The sequence below is a fragment of the Euleptes europaea genome, chromosome 7 (assembly GCF_029931775.1).
Source record: "Euleptes europaea isolate rEulEur1 chromosome 7, rEulEur1.hap1, whole genome shotgun sequence".
In the NCBI taxonomy this organism is placed as follows: domain Eukaryota; kingdom Metazoa; phylum Chordata; class Lepidosauria; order Squamata; family Sphaerodactylidae; genus Euleptes; species Euleptes europaea.
In genome coordinates, this window is record NC_079318.1 from 76752300 (window position 1) to 76779832 (window position 27533).

Here is a 27533-nt window from a genome sequence, read left to right on the forward strand (position 1 = left end):
CGCATGGCCAGTGGATGAGTCTCTAACAAGCAGGAATGTGGAGAATACAGTAGTGTTTTTTCTGTTCACCGGGCTGTGTGCAATCTTAATTTGGAGGAGGGGATTAAAATTCTGTGACAAGAAAAATGGAATTCTGCAACCTGTATATGAACATTTATACATCATTTCTCCTTCTTTATGTATTTTCAAATGAAGAAAAAGCGTTAGTTTTTAGATGCCGGCTTTCTCTACCTTTTAAGAAGAATCAAACCGGCTTACGATCTCCTTCCCTTCCTCTCCCCACAGCAGACACAATGTGAGGTAGGTGAGGCTGAGAGAGTTCAGAGAGAACTGTGACTAGCTCAAGGTCACCCAGCTGGCTCCATGTGTAGGAGTAGAGAAACCAACCTGGTTCACTAGATTAGAGTCTGCAGCTGCTAACCACTGTTCCACGCTGGCTCTGCTATATAAGTTTATTCCAGGTCCTCAAGCTCTGCTTTAACCACTGGCTATATTCTTCTGCTCTTTCACTGGCATTTGAAATTTCAATAAACTCTGCCTACGTCCTATTTTCACAATCAAGAGGTAGAAACTTGCCTTAAAAAACACAAATGAAAGTGGAGGGTTTCAGGAAGGTTAATGTTGTGCTCAGTACCAAATTCTATCCCTTTCCTCTGCTTTTCTTACATGGCAGCATTCATCACATCTTGCTTATTCCTCTCTAGCCAAGATAGTACGACCTACAGTCTTGGCTTTCCAATTTGGCTCCACTGATGGGACTTGGTGGTGTTCAGGTTCCTGAGGAGCAAGGCATCACGGCACGGAGAAGTGGCAGCTGACGTTCTTCTCCCAACCTTTTTTTTTTATTATTTCTTCCACCTTTTATGTTTAAAGTGCCAACTAAACCCCTTGCAGAAAGGATGCACAGAAAAACTGCCTTCTAAGCTAAGCCTGACCCAAGTTTCCGACTAAGACAAAAAAGTCCTTCCGGTTGGAACTGCCCATTGGCAGGTCTCAGGGATGGCCACAGAATGAGATCAAGTACTGTTGGATGCTTTATCTGAGACAGGGAGTGATCAGAAACCCACAATGCGAACACAAATACCAGGAGACATTACATTAGATGGTATTCTTGTTAGGTATTGTTAGGTATTCTTGCTTTGTTTCTGAATCTTATGGAAACTGCCTATCTAGTGGCACTTAAGTTGACAGCTTTGTGGAGGGTGGAAGCCAGTCACAAAATCGCTGCTTGCGGGGCAGGATTAGTTCTTTGCTATGGACAAGAGATGCTGTTTGGTTTTCAGTTTCCAAAAGCAGATGACAGCTTGCTCCCTGCACAGCCACAGAAAGAAGTTGCCAAGCATAAAATAAAACAGTCTGTCCGTATGGCCAAGCTGAGGGCACAGAGCAGCGATCCACCTGCCTAGGATGAGGTGAGTGTTTTGCCAGTCAGTCAGCTGGGAGCCAGGATGAGGTCAGTGCTTGGCTAGTCAGTCAGCTGTAAGGAGCAACCCCAAACTCCCTGTTCTTTTTCCTGTACCATCTAAGACCCTTTGGGTTTTATCCCAAAGATGCAATAAGCAAGTGAGTACCAGGAAACATATTGGTAGGCACCACATTGAGGATCACTGCAGTAGATGAATCACCTTAAGCCTTAGTCGATGAATTGGTGGGGGCCAACTTAAAACTGAGAGATTTGGTTGCAGCAAGACTAGTCTGCCTCATGGACAGGGTTGCCAGTTCCGGGTTGGGAAACACCTGGAGATTTTGGGGATGGAGCCTGAGAAGGGCAGGGTTTGGGGAGGGGAGAGACTTCAATGGGGTATAATGCCATAGAGTCCACCTCCCAAAGCAGCAATTTTCTCCAGGTGAACTGATCTCTGTCGCCTGGAGATCAGTTGTAATCCCAGGAGTTCTCCAGCCACCATCTGGAGGCTGGCAACCCTATTCATAGAAATTAAAAGGGTGAAGGAAACTTTAGGGTGTGCTGTGCTTGCTTTGGATAAGCTTCCAACTTATCCAGAATCACAGGTACAATATCAGAATGTGGGAGAAGCTCTGAGAACTGCAGCATGTTCCATTATGGCAGAATTCCACACTGAAATTAGCAGCGTGCATTAAGCTTGTCATTCGTCTTTGTGCACCACTGATCATTTTTATGCATGCTCATTTAAGTTTTTCAGAAGTAAATGGGAAATATTAATCAGATATGGTAAACCTTTGTTGGCACAGATGAGAGCAAAGGGTACACTTCCTTATTTTAGGGCTGTGTGTATTTTTATTTGGACAGAGGCTGGGAAGAGAAAGAGTATTGAAGAGGGTGTGTGATTTCAACATTGAGATATAGCTTCTTAACAGCTAGTAAAGTTATCTTGCATTTCCTTCAATACTTAAAAAATGTCCTGCCGCCCTGCCCCAAAGATCTGACACAGCTAATGTCAATTCAGCAAATGGGATCAGGGCTGCTTCTCCTAGCCTTCCCTCCCTCCCTGCAAGATCTCACTTTCCTCAATATATCTGCTGAGCTTGCAGGTTGCAAGATAAGTGAAAAAGTGGAACAACAATTAAGGAGCCGAGTTGGCTCAGGCCCCGATCTTTCTTTCTGTTTTTGCTGCTTTTCTGAAACTGCAGTCAAGAAATCAAAGTTGAAGGCATGCCTTTGTCAAGTGACTGGACAGTAAGGCCCCCATAAATCTCTCAGCCAAAAAACAATTGACCTTTCTCAAATACTCCTGGCAGACTTTACTAAAATACTTAATATCTAATAGATGAAATCAGCCCTCCAGTTTCCATGATTTTACAAGCAGAAGAGCTAGTGCCATGCTTAGGGAGTTCAAAGTACATCAGGCTTCAAATCTTGGGTTGCCAGCTCTGGGTTGGGAAATACCTGGAGATTTTTGGGGTGGAGCCAGAGGAGGGCAGGGTTTGGGGAGGGACTTTAATGCCATAGAGTTCAATTGCCAAAGCGGCCATTTCCTTTAGGTGAACTGATCTCCATCAGCTGGAGATCAGTTGTAATAGCAGGAGATCTCCAGCTAGTACCTGGAGGCTGGCAACCCTATTCAAATCCCTGTTTGGCTACAAAGCCAACTTGGGCAAAGCTCTGCAGGCACTTCCAGACAGCAACCTCAACCCCCAAAAAAGTAGGGTTTTTTTTACTAACTGTATGCAAGCACTGATTCTGTTCAATAGTGATTGCACATTATCCAGTCCCCATGCAAAAGGAGAGACAGACCTCTGAAAGAGAAGTCTCTTGTCTCCAGCCACCCTTCAGCCACCATTCCTTTCTTAAAGGCAGTAAAACTGTCAGAGCTTTTAACTGACTGGCACTGTCAGTTTTACTGCACTGGGGGAAGGTCCTTGGCTCAGTGGTAGAATATGTGCTTGGCATGCACAAGGTCCAAGGTTCAATACCTGTCATCTCCAGTTAAAAAGATCAGGGAGTAGGCAATTTGAAAGACCCCTGGAGTGCTGCTGCCAGGAAAAGTTAACAATACTGTCCTCAATACTGAACTTGATAGACCGATAGTCTGACTAAGCGTAACCCATGCCAGCTCATGGACTTTAGGGCCTAGGGAGCAGGAGCTCACTGAGCATGGGCAGTTGGTATGTTACCAACTGCAAGAGCCCCACCTAGGGTTGCCAACCTCCAGGTAGTGGAAACAAATAAGACACCTCTATACACCTATCTTAAGATGAGAAATTCAGTATAGGAATAGCTGTAACTAATGCCAACAGTTTTGAGGCTATATATTTACAGTATGTGGTAATATACCCACCAGTATCACATATTACCAACAACACATGTATTTATTTCTTTTACACATAGAATTTATGAACAAAGACACATTCTCAGCACTTCCTCAAAGACACATTCTCAGCACTTCCTATAAAAGGTAAGTATAATAGTATTGCATCATAATCAATTTGTCCTTTATGATGTATTTCTTTTTCTTTTGCAGCAGCTGATTAGTTGAAGGAGAAAACGATCGTTTCAAGGCACAGGGGCCGATTCTTCTTCAGTTCTTCAATCATACGTTCTATGAAATTTATTTCTCATCATCCAAAGTTTCAGGTTTCAATTGAATAACCATTTATGGATATGATGTACAATAAGTCCCCACACAGGGTAAGTAACAGGAATCAGTCCACTCTGGTAACGATCCCAACCATTATCCATAAATGGTTATTCAATTGAAACCTGAAACTTTGGATGATGAGAAATAAATTTCATAGAACGTATGATTGAAGAACTGAAGAAGAATCGGCCCCTGTGCCTTGAAACGATCGTTTTCTCCTTCAACTAATCAGCTGCTGCAAAAGAAAAAGAAATACATCATAAAGGACAAATTGATTATGATGCAATACTATTATACTTACCTTTTATAGGAAGTGCTGAGAATGTGTCTTTGAGGAAGTGCTGAGAATGTGTCTTTGTTCATAAATTCTATGTGTAAAAGAAATAAATACATGTGTTGTTGGTAATATGTGATACTGGTGGGTATATTACCACATACTGTAAATATATAGCCTCAAAACTGTTGGCATTAGTTACAGCTATTCCTATACTGAACCTCCAGGTAGTAGCTGGAGATCTCCCTCTATTACAACTGATCTCCGGCCGACAGAGATCAGTTCACCTGGAGAAAATGGCTGCTTTGGCAATTGGCCTCTATGGCATTAAAGTCCCTCCCCTCCCCAAACCCCGCCCTCCTCAGGCTCCGCCCCAAAAAGTCCCAAGAGGAGGCCTCTCTCAACCAGAGATTCTGTAAGTAGAAATGTGAGGGGTTGAACTTGACATCCTCTGTATGCAGAGCATGGATTCCACCACTATGCCACAGTCTCTCCCAGATTCCCAGTGGTATGAACTGGGCCCAAGGCTTGCTTTCACTATGTCTTGCAGTGACTTAGCTGTGGCCCCTATCCTATGATAGTGGCTATATCACTATGGGTAACATATATACAGTGCATTCCTAAGGAGAGTTACTCCAGTCCAAGCCCATTCATTTCAATGGGCTTAGACTGGGGTAACTCTCTTTAGGAATGCACTGATAGTTTCTGCCCATGTGGCTAGAATGGATTGCGGTGGTACACTGTGCTGTCACACAGTCTGCTATAACCACATCAGCAGAACTTGCGTATGGGGAAGTTACCACTGCTAGTGAAGTTAGCCTAGCATGTCTGTTAATCTGAAATACACCCCTAGTAGCAATACCACCATCGAAAACACAAGATAGAAAGACAGAGCAGTAAATCTTGCATCAGGAGCTTATATAGATAATTGTACAACAGTCATAATAAATCAAGAGGGGGAAAAGGAATAGACCTCAGGCAAAATAATCAACTTTGGTCACCCCGAGGGAACAAACAGCTCTCAGAGGCAATTACAGTCCTTCAAAGCCATTTACAAGTTGTTCATTAATTATTGCAATGTGGCAGCTTCCGTTTTCTGCACAATTCATTGATTGCAATACGAGAAGTAGCTACATTATTGGATGAGACTCTTCCATTGATTTCGGCAGGGACAGGAATATTGCATTTGCAACCAGACAGCACCACACACATCTAGCAAAGAAAATCTGAAGCGTCATATATATAAATTGTCTGAAACTCAAGCATGCAGTTTGAGAAATAAACACTTCGCATGAGACAGAGCCACAAACAGTCTGCCTATTTACACAATGTGGGCTTAACTTTCTTTGTATATTCATGGCAGGAACATAGTCAGTTGGCTGACTGGAGGAGGGTCACTTTCGTCCACAAAATGGGCACAAGTGCATTTTGCCACACAGGAAATTCAAAGATAGATATAATATTAAATGTTCTTAAATGTGACCATGTTTTTTTCACATCCTGAGATTTGAAAACACATGCAAGCCTTTTACCATTTTTTTCTACACCCTGTATAATGTAATAATCTATACCATGTCCCTTCTGCATTTTTCCCAACCATAAAAGCCCCCATCCTTTTAGCTTTTTCTTGGGGGTAAAATTCTCAACCCACATATCATCCTGGTTGCCATTTCTAGTATCAGCCTAACCTGGAACACTGTAAAGTCCTTCCGGGTCAAGGAGAGCCAGTGGCTAACCTGGGAGCACATCACACCAAACCTGAGAATCACGAATGGTACGATCCAAAGGACATTTCCCTGCAAGTCAGCCCAATTGAGTAGACTTCAGTAGGATTCTGAGTAGACCAGCTTAGGATCACACTGTCACAAGCCTGGGAAACACTTTGCACTGCAGTGGTCACCCAGAGGGCAGCCATGCTAAGAACCATGAATTCTAAGTTCTAGCCTATACAGTCCTAAAATTTCCAGGTATTTCCCAACCTGGAGCTGGCAACCCTAATTCAACTACAACTAATATATTCACCTCAAAATGTGTGAGCTTTCGGAGCCCCCGTAACTACAGAAGCAGATTTGACAGCAAGAGCATGAATCTCTCCAGAGCGGGCCTTAAGCCCCAGAACATCTGAAAGATCAAAGTGAGCGCTGCTTTTTCTCTGCAGTTTGGCGATGCTCTGATCCCAGTATGTTGTCTTGCAGCTCATTCAGAGGGGCTCTTAAAAGCACGCTAAGGCCCTCCTCAAACACCAAGATAGCTGTTAATAATCACAGCAGGCTGCATCAGCCTTGGAGTGCGCACCACCAACAAACGCAATGCTGATTCTAGGGCCTTATAGAGTTCATGGGAGGGAGGGCATCTTGGGCATCTTTTGGGCATGGAGTAGGGGTCACTGGGGTGTGTGTGTGTGGGGGGGAGGTAGTTGTGAATTTCCTGCATTGTGCAGGGGGTTGGACTAGATGACCCTGGTGGTCGCTTTCAACTCTATGATGCTATGAAATGTTTGTTCTTTTTGAGCCCAACAGTGGGATCTATAGGGTAGCCAGGTCCCCCTCCCAATCAGTGGGAGATTTTAGGGGGTGGGGCTGGGGTGACTGTGTGCGCATATGGGAGCGCTTAGGCGGTGACGGCACTTCTGTGGGGAGGGGAAGGGAAGATGGTTGTAAGCCGGTTTGCAGCACCCTTAAGTGGCAGAGAAAGTCGGCATATAAAAACAAACTCTTCTTCTTCTTATAAGCCCCTTTGAGGCTCCTTAAAAGGTAGAGAAAATCGGGGTATAAAAATCTTCTTCTTCTCTTCTTCTTCCTCATGTACCACCAATGGCCAGGAACAAGGTGCTTCCCTGCAGTGCTGCCAACACCTTTCCAGCTTGCCCAGGACCTGGGCAAAAACAGCACTGCTCTGGGAGGTGACAGTGCCCGCATCACAGGCAACCGGCCCTAGCAGAACTGCTTGTGCCTTTAGAATTTGCCTTGGACTCAGGCAGTAGAAGCCTGGGTCCAGCAGGGGACAATGGGCATAAGCTTTGCCAGTCGGCAGGGGTGACTGCGGGGAAAAGTCCCTGCATAAAAGGCCAAGGATAGCTGAGAATCAAGTCGGAACAAAAACTGCCATATTGGTCATTCCTTTGCTAGAAAGCATTTTCTGAACTTTTGATATTTGGGGCACTGGGCTTCCCCCCTGGATTTTATCTGTAGGTATACTTCATACTTAGGAGTTAATTTTCATGTTGCATCAGGGATAGCATCCAACATCTATCAGATCTCTCTGGCATGGCTGTTGGTTTAGATTTTTTGCTCTCTTTGTTCCCTGTGAGGTGTATTGCTCTGTTTCCTCCTCTTCTCCTATCAATCATGGTCTTTCCCCACACCCTCATCAGCGGTTCCCTTAAACTCTAACACTCCTTGTTTTTCCTCTCTCATTTAAGGAGGTCTCCCCCACCTTAGTCATCAGAGAAAAACAGTCTTTTGCATGCTTCGATAGAAAGCCCAAGAAATAAAGACTGCCCAATTAAAAGCCCACATCAATCCCACACATCCCGCCCCACCCAGAGAGGGTATGCTGAGGGAGATGCAGGGGTCTATAGCTCTTTCAATCACAACTTTTAAAAAAGAGGCAAATGAGGGAAAGCATTTCCAGGGGTCCCCAACCTTTTTAACCCTATGGGCATTGTTGGAATTCTGACACAGGATGGTGGGCGCAACCACGAAATGGCTGCCACAGGAGGCGGAGCCAACCACAAAATGGCTGTCGAAGGAAATGGGGCCACACACACAGAGGACGCCCAAGTGAAGGGGAGAAGGGGGGTAATTATATATATATATATATATATATATATATATATATATATATATATATATATATATATATATATATATATATATATATATATACACACACACAGAAGTGAGATAGAATGAAAGCAACACCATGGTGGAGCTGCCACTGAAACAATGTTCTTTTAATCTGCTGACCCAATCAGATCTCCAGTGGCCAATCAGGAGCCCTGCTGGGCAAGTGCCACACCTGGCTCCACCTACTTGGTGGATGCCAGGACAGGTTTCAGCTGGCACCATGGCACCTATGGGCACCATATTGGGTACCCCTGATTTATACAAACTACATGAAAATGGGCAGATCTACAGATTACATGGAAAGTGTAAGACACTCTTACAATCGAAATAATGCAGAGATATATATGTGGAGAGAGAGAGAGAGAGTGTTTCCGTCTGGACATTAGGAAGATTTTTCTAACAGTTAGAGCTGTTCCTCAGTGGAACAGGCTTCCTTGGGAGGTGGTAAGCTCTCCTTCCCTGGAGGTTTTTAAGCAGAGGTTAGATGGCCATCTGTCAGCAGTGCTGATTCTATGAACTTAGGCAGATGATGAGAGGGAGGGCATCTTGGCCATATTCTGGGCATGGGAGTAGGGATCACTGGGGGTGTGTGTGGGGAGGTTGTTGTGAATTCCCTGCATTGTGCAGGGGGTTGGCTAGATGAACCTGGTGATCCCTTCCAACTCTATGATTCTATTCTATGATTCTATAATATTTTAATGAGTAGGCCAAAAAACAATAGGCAGGCAGAAATCCCTCCCAAAATTTTGGGGAGGGACTTGTTAATATTGATTGCTAACATTCTGCCTTTTCCTTTGCCTAGTCATTCAGGAATCGGGGTTAGGACTCTGCTTTCTGGGCAATGAAGATGCTTCAGGAATTCCACTGTGCTAGTCAAAGGTAGCACAGAATGAAACAGGGAATCCCGGTGCGTCCAAAGTTCTTCCCTTGGGATGATTTCACAGCCATGGATCAGCAGAAGGAGGGGAGGAAGGACCAACGGTGCACAACCCTCTTGCACTTGTGAACCTGGAGCGGTGCTTAATTTTTCATTCAAACCAAGCCCCTTGCACAGCCCAGAGCTGTTAGGAATTAATGACTAAACCATGGTGAGAATCAGGCTGCAAGTGGGATATTCCAAGGGACAGCTGACAAACTAGCAAAAAGACCCCTTTGGGTGCTGCAGCTGCAGGGCAAAATAAAGAAGAATGTGAGACTAATCAAACAGAGCCGTACCAGCATCTAATTAAGACGAAAGGCTTAGAACAAAGATGATAGGGCTAAACTCAGCTCTACGGCCGGCAAAAGAAGCTCGTGTGTCTTTCTGTTCTGCTTTCGTCTGGACTGCAGCAATGACTCAGAGAGTGGACCGGAAGGTTTCCCCTCGGGAGACCCATGGAAATGAACTGGAACTTACACAGGGGAAACTTGCTGATGGTTTATGTCCAAGGATCCAAATGAAATGCAAACATTCAAGTGCACAACCTACATTCTCTTTGTTTGATATGGTCCCACGGTTAGGAGGGACATTTCTGTAACCATTTATAACCATCCTGCCTGTGTTCCACAGCACCTAATACAACAGGCATGCTCCTCTGATCCTGGAGAGAATAGGTATGCATCATGACTAGTATCCGTTTTGACTAGTAGCCGTGGCTAGCCCTCTCCTCCATGAACATGTCCACTCCCTTCTTAAAGCCTTCCAGGTTGGCAGCCATCACCACACCCTGGGGCAGGGAGTTCCACAATTTAACTATGTAAGCCAGTAGAATTCCTAAGAGGCTCCTGATGGGTGATACTCCACACTTTTCGCTCCCAACCGCCAAATTCTGTGCCATCGCAATCAAAAATCGCAAAAATAGAATGGAAAAAAATTACTTAACTTTGCTATATTTTTAGAAATATTAAAATGCTAAGTTAATTCTTGTGATTTGTGTTAAAATCTTACATTTTAAATAGCATTAGACTTTTATCTAATTTTGTAATTTATATTAATTTTGCAGTTTTATTAAGTCAGTTAATTTTATGCATAACTTTTGGCTGGTCAAACAGACCGTATCAATACACTTACTTACTTGCTTACTTAACTATATGTGGTTCCCTGCTTCTCCATTTCATCCTGACCACCCTGTGAGGAAGGCTGAATGACCAGTCAAGGTTGTCAGAGAGCTTCATGGCAGAGCACGGCTTTGAGCCTGAGTCTCCCCAGTCCCAACATGTAGACCCCATTTCTCTAAATTCATGCTAACGCCTCTGGGTTACCAGCCTAAGAATCAGGCTTGGATGTTGCAGGTTCTATGGGAGGATGTGGCTTAGTGGTCAAGCACCTGCACTGAATACAGAAAGTTTCAGGTTCAATCCCCAGCATCTGCAGTTAAAAGACTCAGGTAGGAGGTGACATGAAAGACCTCTGCCTGAGACCCTGGAGGGCCATAGCCAGTCACAGTAGACAGTGCTGACTTTGATAGACTAAGGGTTTCTTCTGAACACTCTTTAAGGTTGAAGCACATCACTGGGGTGGGGGGAGGCTTGTTACACACCGGCTTGGCTCGGCTCGGCTCTGGGCTGAAAAACAAACACACAACATTTTCCCCAAACGCCCCTCCGAATCAGCAGCAACAACAGACCCCCTGGACACAACTAACATCGAGACAAGCAGTTGCTCTCCTTCTCAAACATGCACCCTTCTATGTTCCGCAGGTTACAAGAGAGTAAAGCTATTTGTAGAGAAGAAGTGACATTCACGGCAAAGCAGAGTGGGGGCGGAGAAGAGGGGAGCCCCCGACGCCAGCAGCCCCAGCAGTTTTTAACTCCTTGGCAAGCTGTGATGTGCGGGAGGCTGTTATGTAAGCTTTGCAGCACCAGAGGTTTATGTAACAATAGAGGGAAAAGCAGTTTGCAGATGCAGACGTGGAGAGAGTTGCTTTGTGTGCAGCTGCTGAGGAGCTAAGGACAGAGTCCCTGGGTAGCAGCAGGGTTTGGCGGGAGGGGGGAGATGCCAGATCTCAGCCTGGGACCCTCATTTGAATGTCAGGGTTCAAACCTCAGGTATGTGAAGGACTTTTAAATGACAAAAGGCTTTGGATCATGTGCAGAGTATTTTCTTCTTCACCACTGTGTAACCAAAGCCGGCCTACATATACACCAGGCATTAACCATCAATACAAGATACCAGGTTTACAATGCAATCTTATGCACAGTTACTCCCATCTATGCTTATTGATCTTGAAAGGCTTAAAGAAGAAGAGCTGGTATTTATATGCTGACTTTCTCTACCACTTAAGGGAGACTCAACCCGGCTTATAATTGCCTTCCCTTCCCCTCCCCACCCCACAACAGACACCCTGTGAGGTAGGTGGGGTGGAGAGAGTGTGACTAGCCCAAGGTCACCCAGCTGGCTTCATGTGTAGGATTGGGGAAACAAATCCAGTTCACCAGATTAGCCTCCGCCGCTCATGTGGAGGAGCGGGGAATCAAACCCGGTTCTCCAGATCAGAGTCCACCACTCCAAACCACCACTCTTAACCACTACACCACCAGAGTAGCTATACATAAGAGTGTACCCTTACACAGTGTCATGTTTTCTGAACGTCTTGATACCTGCTCCCTCCCCAACTAAAACTGGAGGCATGATTCCTTTTGGACTCAAAAGAAGAGTATCTGTTTTCTCATTCAGATCCATAGTCAAGGGCAAGGCGTTGCAGAATAGCTCAGTTAGTATAGTCCTCCAACATCACACTTTCCTCTTTGCCTAGTTGGGCTGAGAAATTGAGCTGTGCTTTTGGGTATAGGGTTGTGCTTTCTGACCAACAGCAACATGCTAGGGATTTCACTGTTCTTTTCATCTGTTATGCAGACTGTGTCTGTCACGGAACACATGAAGCTGCCTTATATTGAGTCTTGTCTATATTGGTCAGTATTGTCTGTTCTGACTGGCAGCAATTCTCCAGGGTCTTTCACATCAACTGATCCTTTTAACAGGAGATGCCGGGGACTGAACCAGGGATCTTCTGCATGCAAAGCTGATGTGCTCCACCATTGAGTTACAGCCTCCATCCCAAACTGCAATGCATCCTTATTCCCCCACCCCATGAATTGATTTTGTTGTACATTATTCAATACCTATGTATCCCATACTAGGGCTGTCAATTCGGTTCGTCGCGAACCGAAAAACAGCCGAATTTTCCCCGATTCGGCGGTTTCTAGTTCAGATGGAACCAAATTCAAAAAAGGCGTGAAAACAAAGAGCCGAATTCGGCGAGTTCGGGGTGATCGCCGAATAAATTTGGCAAATTCAGGGGCTCCGAATCAGCAGCATAACCATAAAGGCATTAAAAACACATTCGCGCCTTTCCGCGGCTCTGGGGGAGGCATGTTTGGAGGTAGAGGTCCCAAAATTTCAGTGTAGCTTCAGGGGACCCTTCTTGCAAGAGCCCCCAAGTTTTGTAAAGATTGGATCAGGGGGTCCCAAGATATGGGGCCCGGAAGGGGTCCCCCCAAAATCGCCAATTGGAATAAAGGCATTAAAAACACATTTGCACCTTACCGTGGCTCTGGGGGGCATGGGGGGGCTCTGGGGGGACATGTTTGGAGGTAGAGGTCCCACAATTTCAGCGTACCTTGAGGGGACCCTTCCTTCAAGAACCGCCAAGCTTTGTGAAGATTGGGTCAGGGCCCCACGAGATATGGGGCCCAGAAGGGGTCCTCCCCCCAAATCACCCACAGGAACAAAGACATTAAAAACACATTTGCACATTTCTGTGGCTCCGGGGGGCGCATTTTTGGAGGTAGAGGCCCCAACCTTTCAGCGTAGCTTGAGGTGACCCTTCTTGCAAGAACCACCAAGTTTGGTGACGATTGGGGCAGGGGGTCCCGAGTTATGGGGCCCGGAAGGGGTCCCCCCACCCATCTGCCCATTACAGCCTTTAAAAACACATTCGAGTTGGGCCGTACCATTACCCCGGCCCGAGGGTCTGGTCTGGTGGTTGCCTCAGCAGTTGGGCCATACCATTACCCCGGCCCGGGGGTCTGACTAAAAGGCAATTAATCCTGAGTTATGGGGTCCCCCCCATCCACCCATTGGAATGAATGGGAGCAGGCAATCCTTAATGTGCATCTAGAGAGCGGCAAATCCAAGGCAAAACCTCCCATGCCAGAGAGTATGTGTGTGTGAGTCTGCTAGAATTGTATTGGATTACTCCTGAGTCCTCCCAGTCCCTGCTCCTGATAGAAGAGAATAAGACATCCACAGTAAGACCCATTTGGGGGCTTTTTTCTATAATTCTCTATAATTTTTTTCCTGTGTGTGTGTATGTGGGGGGATTCTGTGTGTGTGTGTGTGTGAGAGAGAGAGAGAGGTGGGGGGAAGCCAAAGGGGGGTGGGTTTACCTGTTCTGCTGGGGGGTGGGCTTGATTGCCTCTGTGTGGAACTGTGCTTTCTACTGTTTTCAGTAGAAAACTGTTACCGGTTGCCAACTTCGTGTGGAGTTAACTGTGGGTCAGTGAGTCTCTCTCTGGCTGGTTCCTATTGTTTCCAATGGGCTGTGCAGCCGCTGTTGTTGTTTCGAATGGGCTAGCCTGTCATTCGTTTTAGTATATCCCCTGTAATGTATTTCAGTGGAGTCAATGCAAGTCAACCGACATTCCCCTCTCCAATATCTTCAATGGGCTGGGCAGCCTCTCCCATTGCTTCCAATGGGCTGACTTGTCATTCGTTTTAGTACATCCCTTTTAATGGCTTTATTCCAATGGGTAGATGGGGGACCCCTTCCGGGCCCCATAACTCGGGGCCTCCTGACCCAATCTTCACAAAACTTGGGGGTTCTTGCAAGAAGGGTCCCCTCAAGGTACGCTGAGATTTTGGGACCTCTACCTCCAAACATGCCCCCCCAGAGCCGCAGAAAGGCGCAAATGTGTTTTAATGCCTTTATTCCTATGGGTGATTTTGGGGGGACCCCTTCCGGGCCCCATATCTTATGACCCCCTGACCCAATCTTTGCAAAACTTTGGGGTTCTTGCAAGAAGGGTCCCCTCAAGCTACGCTGAAATTTTGGGACCTCTACCTCCAAACATGCTCCCCCAGAGCTGCAGAAAGGTGCTAATGTGCTTTTAATGCCTTTATTCCTGTGGGTGATTTTGGGGGGACCCCTTCCGGGCCCCATATCTCGGGACCCCCTGACCCAATCTTTAAAAAACATGGGGATTCTTGCAAGAAGGGTTTTTTGAAATTTTGAGACCTCTACCTCCAAAAATGCCTCCCCGGAGCCGCGGAAAGGCGCAAATGTGTTTTTAATGGCTTTATTCGGCCGACTTTTTCCCTGAACTCGGAACTTGGCGCCGAATTCCACGGATCCGAATCGGGGGAGTTCGGACTTCGGCATTTCCCAAATCAAAACAGGCCGAATTTTGCCACAGCCAAATTTTACCGAATTTTTTTTTTCAACAGCCCTATCCCATACTCCCCGTCGTACACTGGAGGCAACTTCCAGTTAAGAACAATTAAAAGAATCAAAATCACAAAAGGAATCAGAAGCAACAATCCAAACACCAGACCAAAACCAGGGTAGCAAAGGGAGGAATAGGGGCAAGATAATCAATCTGTGTATGGCTCCAATGGCCATAGAAGGGTTGGAATGTATCTAACATGGCGACTCAACGGGTTGGAGTCTATGGTCTGGAAGTGCAAGGCATCCACAAGGCAATCACAATCACAATCAATTGGGGGAGGGGCCGTGGCTCAGTGGTAGAGCATCTACTTGGCATGCAGAAGGTCCCAGGTTCAATCCCCGGCATCTCCAGTTAAAGGGACTAGGCAAGCAGGTGATGTGAAAGACCTCTGCCTGAGACCCTGGAGAGCCGCTGCCGGTCTGAGTAGACAATACCAACTTTGATGGACCAAGGGTCTCATTCAGTATAAGGCAGCTTTGTGTGTTCATGTGTACAAATCTTTCCCCCAAGCCTCCTGAGAAATCCAAAAAGGGGATACTCAGAGTTATGGACAAAATATCCTAGGGCATGGTAGGATGCTGTGAAGAGGAAGGATTAGGCTACATTGACAGCACTTCCCATTTTCTTGGTGGAACATCTTGCATTAATGGAAACTCTGTCACTGGAAGAGCAGGGAGGGGTAATGTTGCATGATGCCCCCTCTTTACAGCCCCACCCCCGTGCCCTCTTTGCATTTTGTCCATGGGGCTCTTGTAACTGTGACAATCAGCTTTGGGGGGGGGGCTCTCAGGAGTCAGCTGGGAGAAGGCAGATACACCCATTGGTGCTTTCACAGCCACAGTCCACATGAGCCAACACTGATATTTGTTCACAATTTTGTATTTTACTTTTATAACATAAAAAACATGAGAAGAAGACATTGTACAAAATAATAAGATAGATCCACAGACCGAAAAGATTGCCTATATCAGAAAAGAACTTGGCCAGTGAGGGAAAGGATAAACGAGAAAGTATGAAGTAACTGTAAAATCAACTAAAAATAGGCGTGCTACGCAGGCTGCTGTGAAACATGAATTTCATTAGCAATAAACATTACTAACATGAAAAGCAGATGATGAGAGGGAGGGCATCTTGACCATCTTCTGGGTATGGAGTAGGGGCCACTGGGGGTGTGGGGGGGAGGTGGTTGTGAATTTCCTGCATTGTACAGGGGGTTGGACTAGATGACCCTGGCGGTCCCTTCCAACTCTATGATTCTATGATTCTAAATGTCAGTTTGAACAGCCCATTTTGATGGGTACTCCAGTCCCACAGGAATAAGTACCAGGTGGAGGTTGCAGGAGCCCTCTGCTACCTCGTACTGTAAGAGAACTAAGCATATTTTATTCTCTTATTATTACAGGCTATATAATGACAGAGGCTTCATTTTTCAAGGCAAACATCTGCCCCTCTTGTGGCATACATGTTTCTTTCCCCTTGCTTCCGTGGCAAGTGCATCCTTCAACGTGGCGCGGAGGATTCCTGCAGCCGGGTAGTAATTTTGTTCCAATTCCCTGGCGAATTAGTGGCTGCGTGTTGGTATACTGATTTTCCTACAGGAAATTTACTAATAACTAATTCAACACGCCCTTATTTGATAGTACCTAGACCTCCAGGTGGGGCCTGGGGACCTCCCAGAATTGCTACAGATCTCCAGATGACAGAGATCAGTTCCCCTGGAGAAAAGGGCTGCTCTGGAGGGTGGGCTTTATGGCATTATTCCCACAGAGGTCCCTTCCTTCTACAGTTGCCAACCTCCAGGTGGGGCCAGGACTCAGAGATCTCCCACTATTACAGTTGATCTCCAGATGTCAGAGACCAGCTCCCCTGGAGAAAACAGTTGCTTTGGAAAGTAAATTCAATGGCATTGTACCCTGCTGAGATACCTCCCCTTCCCAAACCCCACCCTCCCCAGGCTCCACCCCCAAAATCTCCAGGTATTTCCCCACCCATAGCTGGCAACCCTATTTCCCTCCCACCAAGCCCTGCCCTCCCCAGGCTGCATCCCCAAATCTCTAGGAATTTCCCATACTGGAGTTGGCAACCCCATGTCAAGGGAATCACAAAATGGCTACCATGGGGTGCTGCTGGGCCAGTCATAAAATGCTGGAAGGTTACAAGTCAATAGGGTTGCCAGGTGGGTGGTTTCTGTGGGCAATCGCCCACCAATCCACCGGGCTTCTCCGGAGAGGGGATTCATGTGCGTGTGGCTGTGTGTGATGCAATCAAGTCACTTTCGGGTTTCCCCCTGGAAGTGCCACATTGCCACAGCCACTTTAGCACCCAAACTAAAGTGCTAAAGCGGTCGCAGCGGTGCGCCGCTTCCGGGGGTAAACCTGCATGCAGCTGCGCAAGCATGCAATCACCCCAGTCCCAAAAATCTCCCACCGACAGAGAGGGGAGACCTGGCAACCCTACAAATCCAACATCCTCCTAGAGGCAGTTGTACCTGAATATATGCTCTCTGCAGAGCAAAGAGTTCCTTGGCTCTTTTGATGGATGTTCTACTCCAGTGAGATGAAGGGAAGCCAGGATTGGCTCTTTGCTTTCGGGGGAGAAATGCTTTGTTGAAGAAGCAAAGAGCATCCAGAAACCCATCAATAGGCACCATGGTGTTCATAGCATGACACTGGGGGTCAGTGCACTAAGCCAATCACAAGCCACCAGGAACAAATTGTTGCCTGCTGGGTGCCTGGTTTCACATACACTCGCCTGCTTTTGCAGCCTGCCTGGCTTATCAAGACACACAAGACACTCTGGCCTCTGTCTCTGACCATAAGGGCTGGAGGATAATCATTAGGGTTGCCAACCTCCAGGTACTAGCTGGAGATCTCCTGCTATTACAACTGATCTCCAGCTGATAGAGATCAGTTCACCTGGAGAAAATGGCCGCTTTGGCAATTGGACTCTATGGCATTGAAGTCCCTCCCCTCATCAAACCCTGCCCTCTTCAGGCTCCGCCTCAAAAACCTCCAGGTATTTCCCAACCCGGAGCTGGCAACCCTAATGCTCATTCCACCATTTTCATCCAACCAAGACTACCAGTGAGAAAAAATAAGCCAGATCCAAGAGTATATTGGATCTCCTCTCCTTCCTTTTCATCCCCAACCCTCTTTCCTTGCATATCTTGCCTTTTTAAATAGTAGCAGGGCCCGTATCTACTGATGCAAACTGTTTCAGGAGACTTGTTATTGAGGAAATGTGATAGAAATATTGCAAAGAAACAAATAACACTGGACAATTACTATTTTTCCTTGCATATCTTTCACCAGAAGAAGCAACACCCTCTTGGCTTTCAAATATTTATAAATGTATTGCACAGTGAATTGAGCTGATGTGTAATAATTAGGGTTGCCAGCTCTGGGTTGAGAAATTCCTGGAGATTGGGGGGGGGGGTGAAGTCTGGGGAAGGCAGGGTTTGGGGAGGGATTTCAGTGGGATATAACACCATAGAGTCCATCTTCCAAAGCAGCCATTTTTTCCAGGGGAACAGATCCCAGGAAATATCCAGCCACCATCTGAAGGCTGGCAACCCCAGTAATAATTGGGAGAGGGGCAGTGGTCAGGCAACAATCCTTGCTTAGGAAACTGAGGTGTTATAAATGCTACCTTGATTTCGCCTGTGTACTGTTGGATGGGATACATCCCACGTCAGGAGCTACTGGTCATAAGGCCTACATGACAATCCAAATGCAAAAGAGTTCCTTCCCAAGTCCTTCTCCTTTGGTTCCTGTTTCAGACATTCCTTCCTTACCTCATCAAACGGAGCTTCATCTTCACAGTTCTCAAGCACTCTGGTGTAGAAAGAGAGGCCTACAGAACCCAAAGAGAGAAAAGCAATTAGTCTGTGCAGAACAACATAAAACTCATATTAACTTGGTAGAAGAGTAGGGTTGCCAACCTCCACGTAGTTAGCCGGAGATCTCCTGCTATTACAACTGATCTCCAGCTGATAGAGATCAGTTTACCTGGAGAAAATGGCCACTATGGCAATTGGACTCTATGGCATTAAAGTCCCTGCCCTCCCCAAACCCTGCCCTCTTCAGGCTCCTCCCAAATATCTCCAGGTATTTCCCAACCCAAAGCTGGCATTCCTATATAAGAGCTTGCGGAACAAAGTGGATTTCCTTGCAATGCCACACTTTGTTGTAAGAACAATAATATAAAAGCTGCCCTGCTGGTTGATCTAGTCCAACATTCTGTTTCATATAGGGGTGCCAGGTCCCCCTTGCCTAGGGTTGCCAACCTCTAGGTAATAGCTGGAGATCTCCTGCTATTACAACTGATCTCCAGCCGATATAGATCAGTTCACCTGGAGAAAATGGCCGCTTTGGCAATTGGACTCTACGGCATTGAAGTCCTTCCCCTCTCCAATTCCCGCCCTCCTCAGGCTCTGCCCCAAAAACCTCCCAACGGTGGCAAAGAGGGACCTGACAACTCTACCCTTGGCCACTGGTGGAGGGTAGGAGGGTAGGGTTGTCAGCTCCAGGTTGGAGAACTCCTAGAGATTTGGAAATGGAGCCTGGGGCAGGCAGAGACCTTACAGCACTATAATTCTATAGAGTCCACACTCCAAAGCAGCCATTTTCTCCAGGGGAACTGATTTCTATAGTCTGAAGATGAGCTGTGATTCTGGGGGATCCCCAGGCCTCACCTGCAGGCTGGCATCCCTAGTTTCACACAGTGGCCAACCAGTTGCTCTGAAGGGCCAACAAGCAGGGCACAGAAGCCAAGGCATTACCAGGGTTGACTCTATATATGGAGGTTCACTTTAGTCATCTTGGCTAGCAGTCACTGATGGATTTATCAAGCACAGGAATAATGTGGAATAGCTGCCAAAGTGATTATGATTGTTATCAAGCTAATGGCTTCTGATAGAAAAACATGTAAAGTTCTGGGTTACGCAGAAACTCTTTGACAAGCAAGAAGGAAAGGAGGATGCTATTTTTAAATGCTCGTACTCAGAAAAAAGGAATACAGAAAAGATTCAACAAAGACACCATATAAAAATAGCATTGTCAGTAACAAAAAGACACACAAATAATTCTGTTCACCGCTTTAATAGCAAAGTCAGAATTAGAATACAATTAGATACATCAGTAATGTAGGGGGAAAGGTAGACAAAAGGAGAAAAGAAAAAATGGGTAGTCATTATCTTAAGAAACATTTAAAGTAAAATGATAACAAGGAACACTAATTATAAACCAGGGAGAGACCAAATTTACAAATACTTCTTCAGTCACCTCAAATGGTAAAATAATAGTAATAATAATAATAGAAAAGACTAGAGCAAGAGTTCAGTGGCACCTTGAAGGCTAACCAAATTTCTGGCAGGGTATGAGCTTGCGTGAGTCACAGAAGTGAGCTGTGTCTCATGAAAGCTCATACTTTGCCAAAAATTTGGTTAGTCTTTAAGGTGCTACTGGTCTCTTGCTGCAGACAGACTAACACCCATCACCATCACCACACACAAACATTTCTGGTTTAAAAAACCCTTCTTTGGCTACAGCTGACTGCAAACATAACTTAAAGCAGGGATGGCACACTTCTTCAGCCTTGGGCATGAACCCTCCCCCAATTACTATGCCCCTGGCCCTACATACAGATCGCCTATGGGGTTTGGACCCACCTTGTGATGTCACCACCACCCCTAATGAGCAAGGTTGCCCAGTGCCTGGCATCCTCGGGGCGATTCACCAGCTCATTCCTCCCTTCTTTGAACCGCTCTCCGCACAGCTGTGCTCTCAAGAGAGGGTAATGCTTTCAGATTCCATTCATCGGCCTCCGTGGGGACTCCTCAGCAAGATTTTAGAGAATGAGCCCCAGTGGAACCCATTTGCTGACATCTCATCTCTGAGCTATTTGATCAGACTCATTTGCTAGAAATACATCAAAGTTTGGGAGCCCGAGAGCAGGAACGGGGGACCTTGCCAGTCTGAAAAGTATTGAGGTAACCAGCTGATGGATTAAGACTGTCAGATGCACTACGGAGAGGAACTGGTGTATTGCACCAAGGCGCACAGATAAATCTACAAGCTCTTTTATTATTATTATCATCACCAAGCCTTCTCTGTGAGCTGCTCTTTCACATAGTTGGGGGGGTGGAAGTTATTAAAATGTGAACGTTTATACCACCAAATTCAAATTAACCCTCTTGGAAAGGGAGCAGGCTTATACAGATAGTATTTGCCTCCAGCTAAAGAAGTGCGTTTTCTCATTTTAATGTTGTCTGGCATGCCTTGTTTTTAAGATTGCCAATTCTGGGTGGAGAAATTCCTAGAGATTTGAGGGTGGAGCCTGGGAAGGGCGCAGTGTGGGACCTCAGCAGGGTATAATCATGCCATAAACATCACCTTCCAAAGCAGCCATTTTCTCCAGGGCAACTGATCTCTGTCAGCTGTAGATCAGTTGTAATTCTGGGATATCTCCAGGCCCCACCTGGAGATTGGCAACCTTACTCATTTTGCCTTTGGAATTTTGCAGGAGTCATGTACAGCACCATGCTTGAAAAACCTCCACAGGTAGGGTTGCCAGCACCGGGTTGGGAAATACCTGGAGATTTTTGTTGCAGAGCCTGAGGAGGGTGGGGTTTGGGGAGGGGAGGGATTTCAATGCCATAAAGTCCAATTGCCAAAGCAGCCATTTTCTCAGGTAGGGTTGCCAAACTCCAGGTCCTAGCTGGAGATCTCCTACTATTACAACTGATCTCCAGATGATAGAGATCAGTTCACCTGGAGAATCAGTTCACTCTTCCCCTCCCCAAACCCTGCCCTCCTCAGGTTCCACCCCATAAACCTCCTGCCATTGGGAAAGAGGGACCTAGCAACCCTATCTCCACGTGAACTGATCTCTACCAGCTGGAGATCAGTTGTAATAGCAGGAAATCTCCAGCTAGGACCTGGAGGATGGCAACCCTATCCACAGGGTTATTCCATAAATTGGCTTTAGACAGTGAGAAAGTGCATTGCTTTGCTCTTGCTAATTACACTTTTCCTAATTGAATCCTCCCATATAATCAGGAGTGAGTCACAACGAGGCAAGGAACACCCAATTTTACAGCAGTGGTTCTTAGGACTTTGTCATAATGAGGGCTCCTGTCTTGATTTTCTTCCCTTTTGTTTAAGCACGCAGGAGGATGGTTGGAAGATTTTCAGATTAAGAAATAGCTTCTTCATTTATACTCTGGGGCCACAATCCGACAGTCATGTCCTCCCATGTGGCTGGCTAATGACGATAAGGCAAGGAAACCTGATCATGGCCTTCAGTAAACAAAGGTTAAGCTACATGGTCATAGTCAAGAGGTTCTTACAAGTTTCCACTGTAGAAGCTTTCAGCACCAAAGAGACAAGCCGCTTTTCAGTTTAGATTTAATAGCTGAACAGAAAGGTGGGTTGCCTCTTCAGTAAGATTGCCAGGTCCCTCTTCGCCACTGGTGGGAGGTTTTGGGGGCAGAGCCTGAGGAGGATGGGGTTTGAGGAGGGGAGGGACTTCAATGCCATAGAGTCCAACTGCCAAACCACCATTTTCTCCAGGTGAACTGATCTCTTTTGGCTGGAGATCAGTTGTAATAGCAGGAGATCTCCAGCTACTACCTGGAAGTTGACCGCTACTCTTCAGCATATGCTAGACTTTGACAACGATGACAAAAACTTCTGTTTCTTCATCAATTTTCTTTATAGGATTTCATGGTACCTGTAAATTATAGGGATAGATCCCACCAAGCATTTCAAGTGTGACTTTCTCTCTTTCCCATCCCCAGTGCAAAATTTCCCCGTAAACACTGTTTTTGGAGGTCACTGTTTTGGGCTACAGCAGGAGAGGGGAGAAATTTGCTTTCCGCTGTTGAAAATTCTTCCATCAATGGAAACAGTTTGTGGGATCCAAACCATGTGTTTTCTCTAGCAAGGAAAAGAACAGTTGAGAGGGGAGATCAGGTTGGCATCCCCACCTTTATTTTACCTTCACACGAGGGAAGTTAGACTGAGAGAGAGTAATAGGTCCCAGGTTACCCAGTGAGCTTCAGGACTAAGGCAGAATTTGAGCAAAGGTCTCAGAGGTCCTAGCTCAACAGCTACACATACTGGTTCTCCTCAGCTTGGTAAAACTGCTAATTTTGGCCTATAAAATGCTCACCAACTTTGGTCCACTATATCTCAGGTGTCTCTGTATCAAGAGGGGGGGCAGGAACGTGAGGGGGATGCAGGCATTGCATAGCTCTAGGAATTTCCAGAAACTCTATGGTAAAACTGTTCTCCTCTGTTACCAGTTCACACTGCATTTGCTCATCTTTTCCTCCTATCTAACCCTTTCTTCCCCCTCTTCTGGTTTTGGCGGCAGTTCTTTTGGAGTTCTGTACCTGCTTGTGCCTTTCCCCTCCCTCCTCCTACACAAAAATCAAGCAACAATTTAGTGCAATTCTTCCCACTTTAAATGTGTAGTTAAACCTGTCACCTTTTGCTCTAACTCTTGCTGGGTCTTTTTCTTGCTGTAATGAAATTTTTCTGCTGAATGAACACATGCCCACAGGGAGACCCTGCTCTGAACCTGTACAGGGAGGCAAAAATGCCTACATAAGCTATCAGGGACCGTTCCTGATTACTGCTTTGGCATTTCCCCATGACTACCCGTAAACAGACGTATTTACTTCACTTGCAGTGCACCAACACAACTACCTGGGGATCAGGGGTCTCTTGGATGCTTAAGTGATGCTATACGGTCCTCTTCACACCTTGACCCCATCAGGGCCTTGCAACCTGGTACCAAGAGGAAGCCCTGGCACAACAATGCCACCAGTAGGCATGGTCCCAGTTCTGGGCTGATACCCAAAGAGCTGGTATCATCCCAAGCCTGAACCATCTCTGGTCTGCTTTTATTTATTCTGCTGTATACGTGTATTTGAATGCCTTTGAAATGCCCCAGCGATTGTGGATTTGGATTATTGTTGTATGTTCAGATTTGATCCCATGAACAATTTCATCTGTATTAACTTGCACTTGGTAAGGGTGTGTTTTAGGGAGGCACTAGACATTATCATGGTAAAGTCATGGCTCCAGTCAAGAGAGCTTTAGTGGGCAAGAGGGCTGGCTTTTTCAGCCCTTTTTTTGGGCTGAAAAACTCGGCTTATACACGAGTATATACGGTATATCCCTATGGGATATTTGTAGGCTATAATTTGTAAACGATAATATTTGTAGGCTATAATCCACCAACAGGATTCCCAGAAGTTGAGTATCCCTTATCTGAAAATCCGATATCCAAAATCATCCCAAATCCGAAACTTCTGCTGAGATAGTGACACCTTTGCTTTCTGATGGTTCAATGTACACAAACTTTGTTTCATGCACAAAATTATTCAAAATATTGGAAAAAATTACCTGCAGGCTGTGTATAAGATTTATATAAAGCATAAATGAATTTCATGTGTAGACTTGGGTCCCATCTCCAAGATATCTCATAATGTATATGCAAATATTCCAAAATCCGAAATAATCCGAAATCCAAATTACTTCTGGTCCCAAGCATTTTGGATAAGGAATACTCAGCTACTACTAGTTTGACAGCCCAATTGAAGATTAAAAACTGCATGTGGGAAATCTTTATTTGGAAAGTAGAACTACCATGCAGGTAGAATAGTTAAACGTCCTTATTATAAGAACACAAGAAAGGCCATGCTGGATCAGGCCAAGGCCCATCAAGTCCAGCAGTCTGTTCACACAGTGGCCAACCAGGTGCCTCTAGGAAGCCCACAAATAAGACAACTGCTGCAGCATTGTCCTGCCTGGGTTCCACAGCACCTAATATAATAGGCATTCTCCTTTGATCCTGGACAGAATAGGTATGCATCATGAATAATTATGCATCATGTCTAGTATCCATTTTTACTAGTATCCATGAATAGCCCTCTCTTCCATGAACAGGTTCTTGCACTCACTGATTCTTCCAGGAAGAGTTTCCTCAGCCCATGAAATAATTACTGCTAGGAAAACACAGAGTGAGGACCCCTATGAAACCCTCATAGCATCACATTTGACGCACAGTGTTGTTGTTGTTGAAAGAACAGCTGTGATCTGCCAATCTACACTTGATCTAGGAGAGCCATGAGCAGCTCTCCTGATTTAAAACCACAACAACTAGAAACAGAAGGGCGGTCTTAGTCAATGGGTAACAGGGGCAGCTGCCCCAGGCCACACACTAGGAGGGGCCCTGACCACCCACACTTCTGCCTCAGCCCCTCCCTCCCTCAAAGGAGGAGAGGACAAACAGGAAAAGCAGGCTTCTGCCACCACCTGTGCTTGTCCCATCTGGGGCTTGGCAGCAGGTTTGCAGTGGGAATGGGCAGTGGCTCCTGTCCACTTTGCACAGGGCAAGGGCCCCTCTTTGCCTAGTCCCAGCAGGGGGTGGCAGTGAGTCTGGGGCCCCATCCTGGACATTTGCCCAGAGCCCTAGAATCACTAAGATCACCACTGTATAAACAGCAGGATTAAGGACTCTGATTCAGATCAGAGACACAGTGCAAGGGGTAGGAGAGGCTTAACCCTACCCTTCTGCTCAGTTTGTGCATTCTCAGCCCCCCACCCCAGTTCTTTGCTCTACAAGGAAAACAGAGAGGCACTTCTATGGTATCTTTTTTTCCCATGAGGCAAATGGCAGACCCAGGCAGGTATCCACATTAATGATGGTGCTGAAATGCACTAGATTTAGTGCTCACTCTCTCACAGACAGGTGGATCTGGCAATCCATCAGTGGCAGATGTTGACAGTCATGGATCTTCACCCGTTCCGCTCCCCACAGTAGTCCTTTCCAACCCCAGAAACTCCCCTGAGAATTCTGCTGATGGAAGAAGGAAGCAGGTTTCCCCCTTTCTCTCTTCTGACCAGCAGGGCTATGCTGTCCTGTGACCCCCCGAGGGGATTAACTTTTCAAGGTTTGCAAAGATCGGGGGGGGGGGGGGGAGAAGAGGAAAAGTGTGATTCTTGCATCCCATACCCACCATCACATAGATTCCACTAATCACACAATGGCATGATACTCACTTCCAGTATTCTTTTTCTCATCTTTATATGGATAATAAACTCAAATTTGCAAATGATACATAATTGGAAGGGATTGCACATGCTTGCAAAGGATATGCTACATAATTTTCAATGGATTCAGCAAATCAGAGAGTGGAATGGATTATAATAATAAAAAGGAATGCAATAAGGCCTTCGCAGACCCAGGGACCATGGTACTCTACTCTGCAGCTGATGGCCTGAACAGCCCCGGAGATTCTGTGGTGGGGCTTGACTGTCATTCAGAAATAAGGAGTATGACTCTAGAATGTAGAGATTTCCCCAGATGCTGTTCAAACTCCAAGGTAAAGAAATTCAAAAGCTACTTATGGTTAAGATGATGGATTGTCGCAGGGATGAAGAAATCATTCGCTATAAGAATACAAGGATCTGGCTTTCGCCACCCATGGAGAACCTCGACAGAACCACGGCCAGATGCCATTACTGCAACCAAGAACTACAGATCACCTCTGAAAATGGACACCATTTACTTGGTAAGAATGTTAGAGAAGGAGCAGTTTCCATACATCATATGGAGGTACGATACCAATTTTGAAACAACCCCATTGGCTCCCCCTCTGAATTGCTGGTTTTAAACCCTGAACAGTTTAGGACCAGCATACCTGAAGGACCACCTTTTCCATTTCAAACCCCATACAAATCTATCTACACATTAATATCCACCTTGGAGAACCTGCTCCATGTGGTTGTGTAAGCCACCCTGAACAAAAGGAAGCATTTCTTCATGCAATTCATGAATAAGAGCCAATCAAGACATGCGGGAAATTCTGGATCAGAAACCAGTCCTGCTTATTTTTCTTTACTTTTTAAAAGCAGTCATGGGATAGGGGTGCGGGCAATACTAGAGAAGTAGCACCAGGAGAAGGTGGTGTTTAGCCCTCTTCCCTATGCTGTTTCCAAATCTGAGTTGTTCTCCCAAGCTGCTGTTAGCCCTACAGGGGAAAATGCTGATACAACTTTGGGGAGGATTTAGATGGGGAGGAAAGGTGCAAATGGAAAAGGTTAGCCCTCTCCCTTCTCCAGTGTCACTTTCCCAATCTGACCCCCCCCCCCAACACTCAGACATACTTGCTTTGATCTAGCATTGATTCGGTTTTTGCTAATAGGATGTTTGAAAATCAAACTTACAAAGCTTTCAATTTTTTATTTATTCCCTGCCTTTCTCATTGAAGAAGAATGTTTTTATATGCTGGTTTTCTCTATCTTTTTAGGAGAATCAAACCGGCTTACCACCTCCTTCCCTTCCTATCCCCACAACAGACACCTTGTGGGGTAGGTGAAGCTGAGAGAGTTTGCAGAGAACTGTGACTAGCCCAAGGTCACCCAGTTGGCTTCATGTGTAAGAGTGGGGAAACCAACCCAGTTCTCCAGATTAAAATCCACTGCTCCTAACCACTACACCATGCTGGCTTTCCTCAAGACAGCTTACACAATATAAAACAATGCAACCAGGCAGCATGAGATATCCAATAGGCCATTTTTAGACACACCCCATATAGTCACAATGATGATGTCTTTGCAATTGAAGACAAATAATATTTTCAGTGTTTTTTGCCTCTGCACAGTTAGTGATATTCAGAATGGCAGCTGGCCAGGTAGCAACTACTGCTGTGTGCTCAAAATTTACTGGCTTGCAAGGATAATGTATGCGCCAGAGTCACACATCATTAAAAAAGTTATGTTTTGAGCATATGTGCCAGTTCTGCGCTCACAGCGGCATTCATCCATCATTAGCATTCATCACATTGGAGCATGTTCAGAACCTTCTGGGTCAAACAAGTTTCCCGGGGGGGCAGGATGAAAACATGCAAAATAT

At 45.8% G+C, this 27533-nt stretch overlaps 1 protein-coding gene across 2 annotated transcripts in view; it reads right to left on the reverse strand.

Annotated features, from left to right (window-relative positions):
- OTOF (otoferlin) overlaps positions 1 to 27533 on the reverse strand; it is a 181659-nt gene that overhangs the window by 140908 nt on the left and 13218 nt on the right. For both annotated transcript variants that reach the window (XM_056852335.1, XM_056852336.1), the window contains exon 2: positions 18400 to 18458. In XM_056852335.1, the coding sequence (XP_056708313.1) occupies positions 18400 to 18458 (59 nt within the window). The remainder of the gene's footprint in view (positions 1 to 18399; positions 18459 to 27533) is intronic.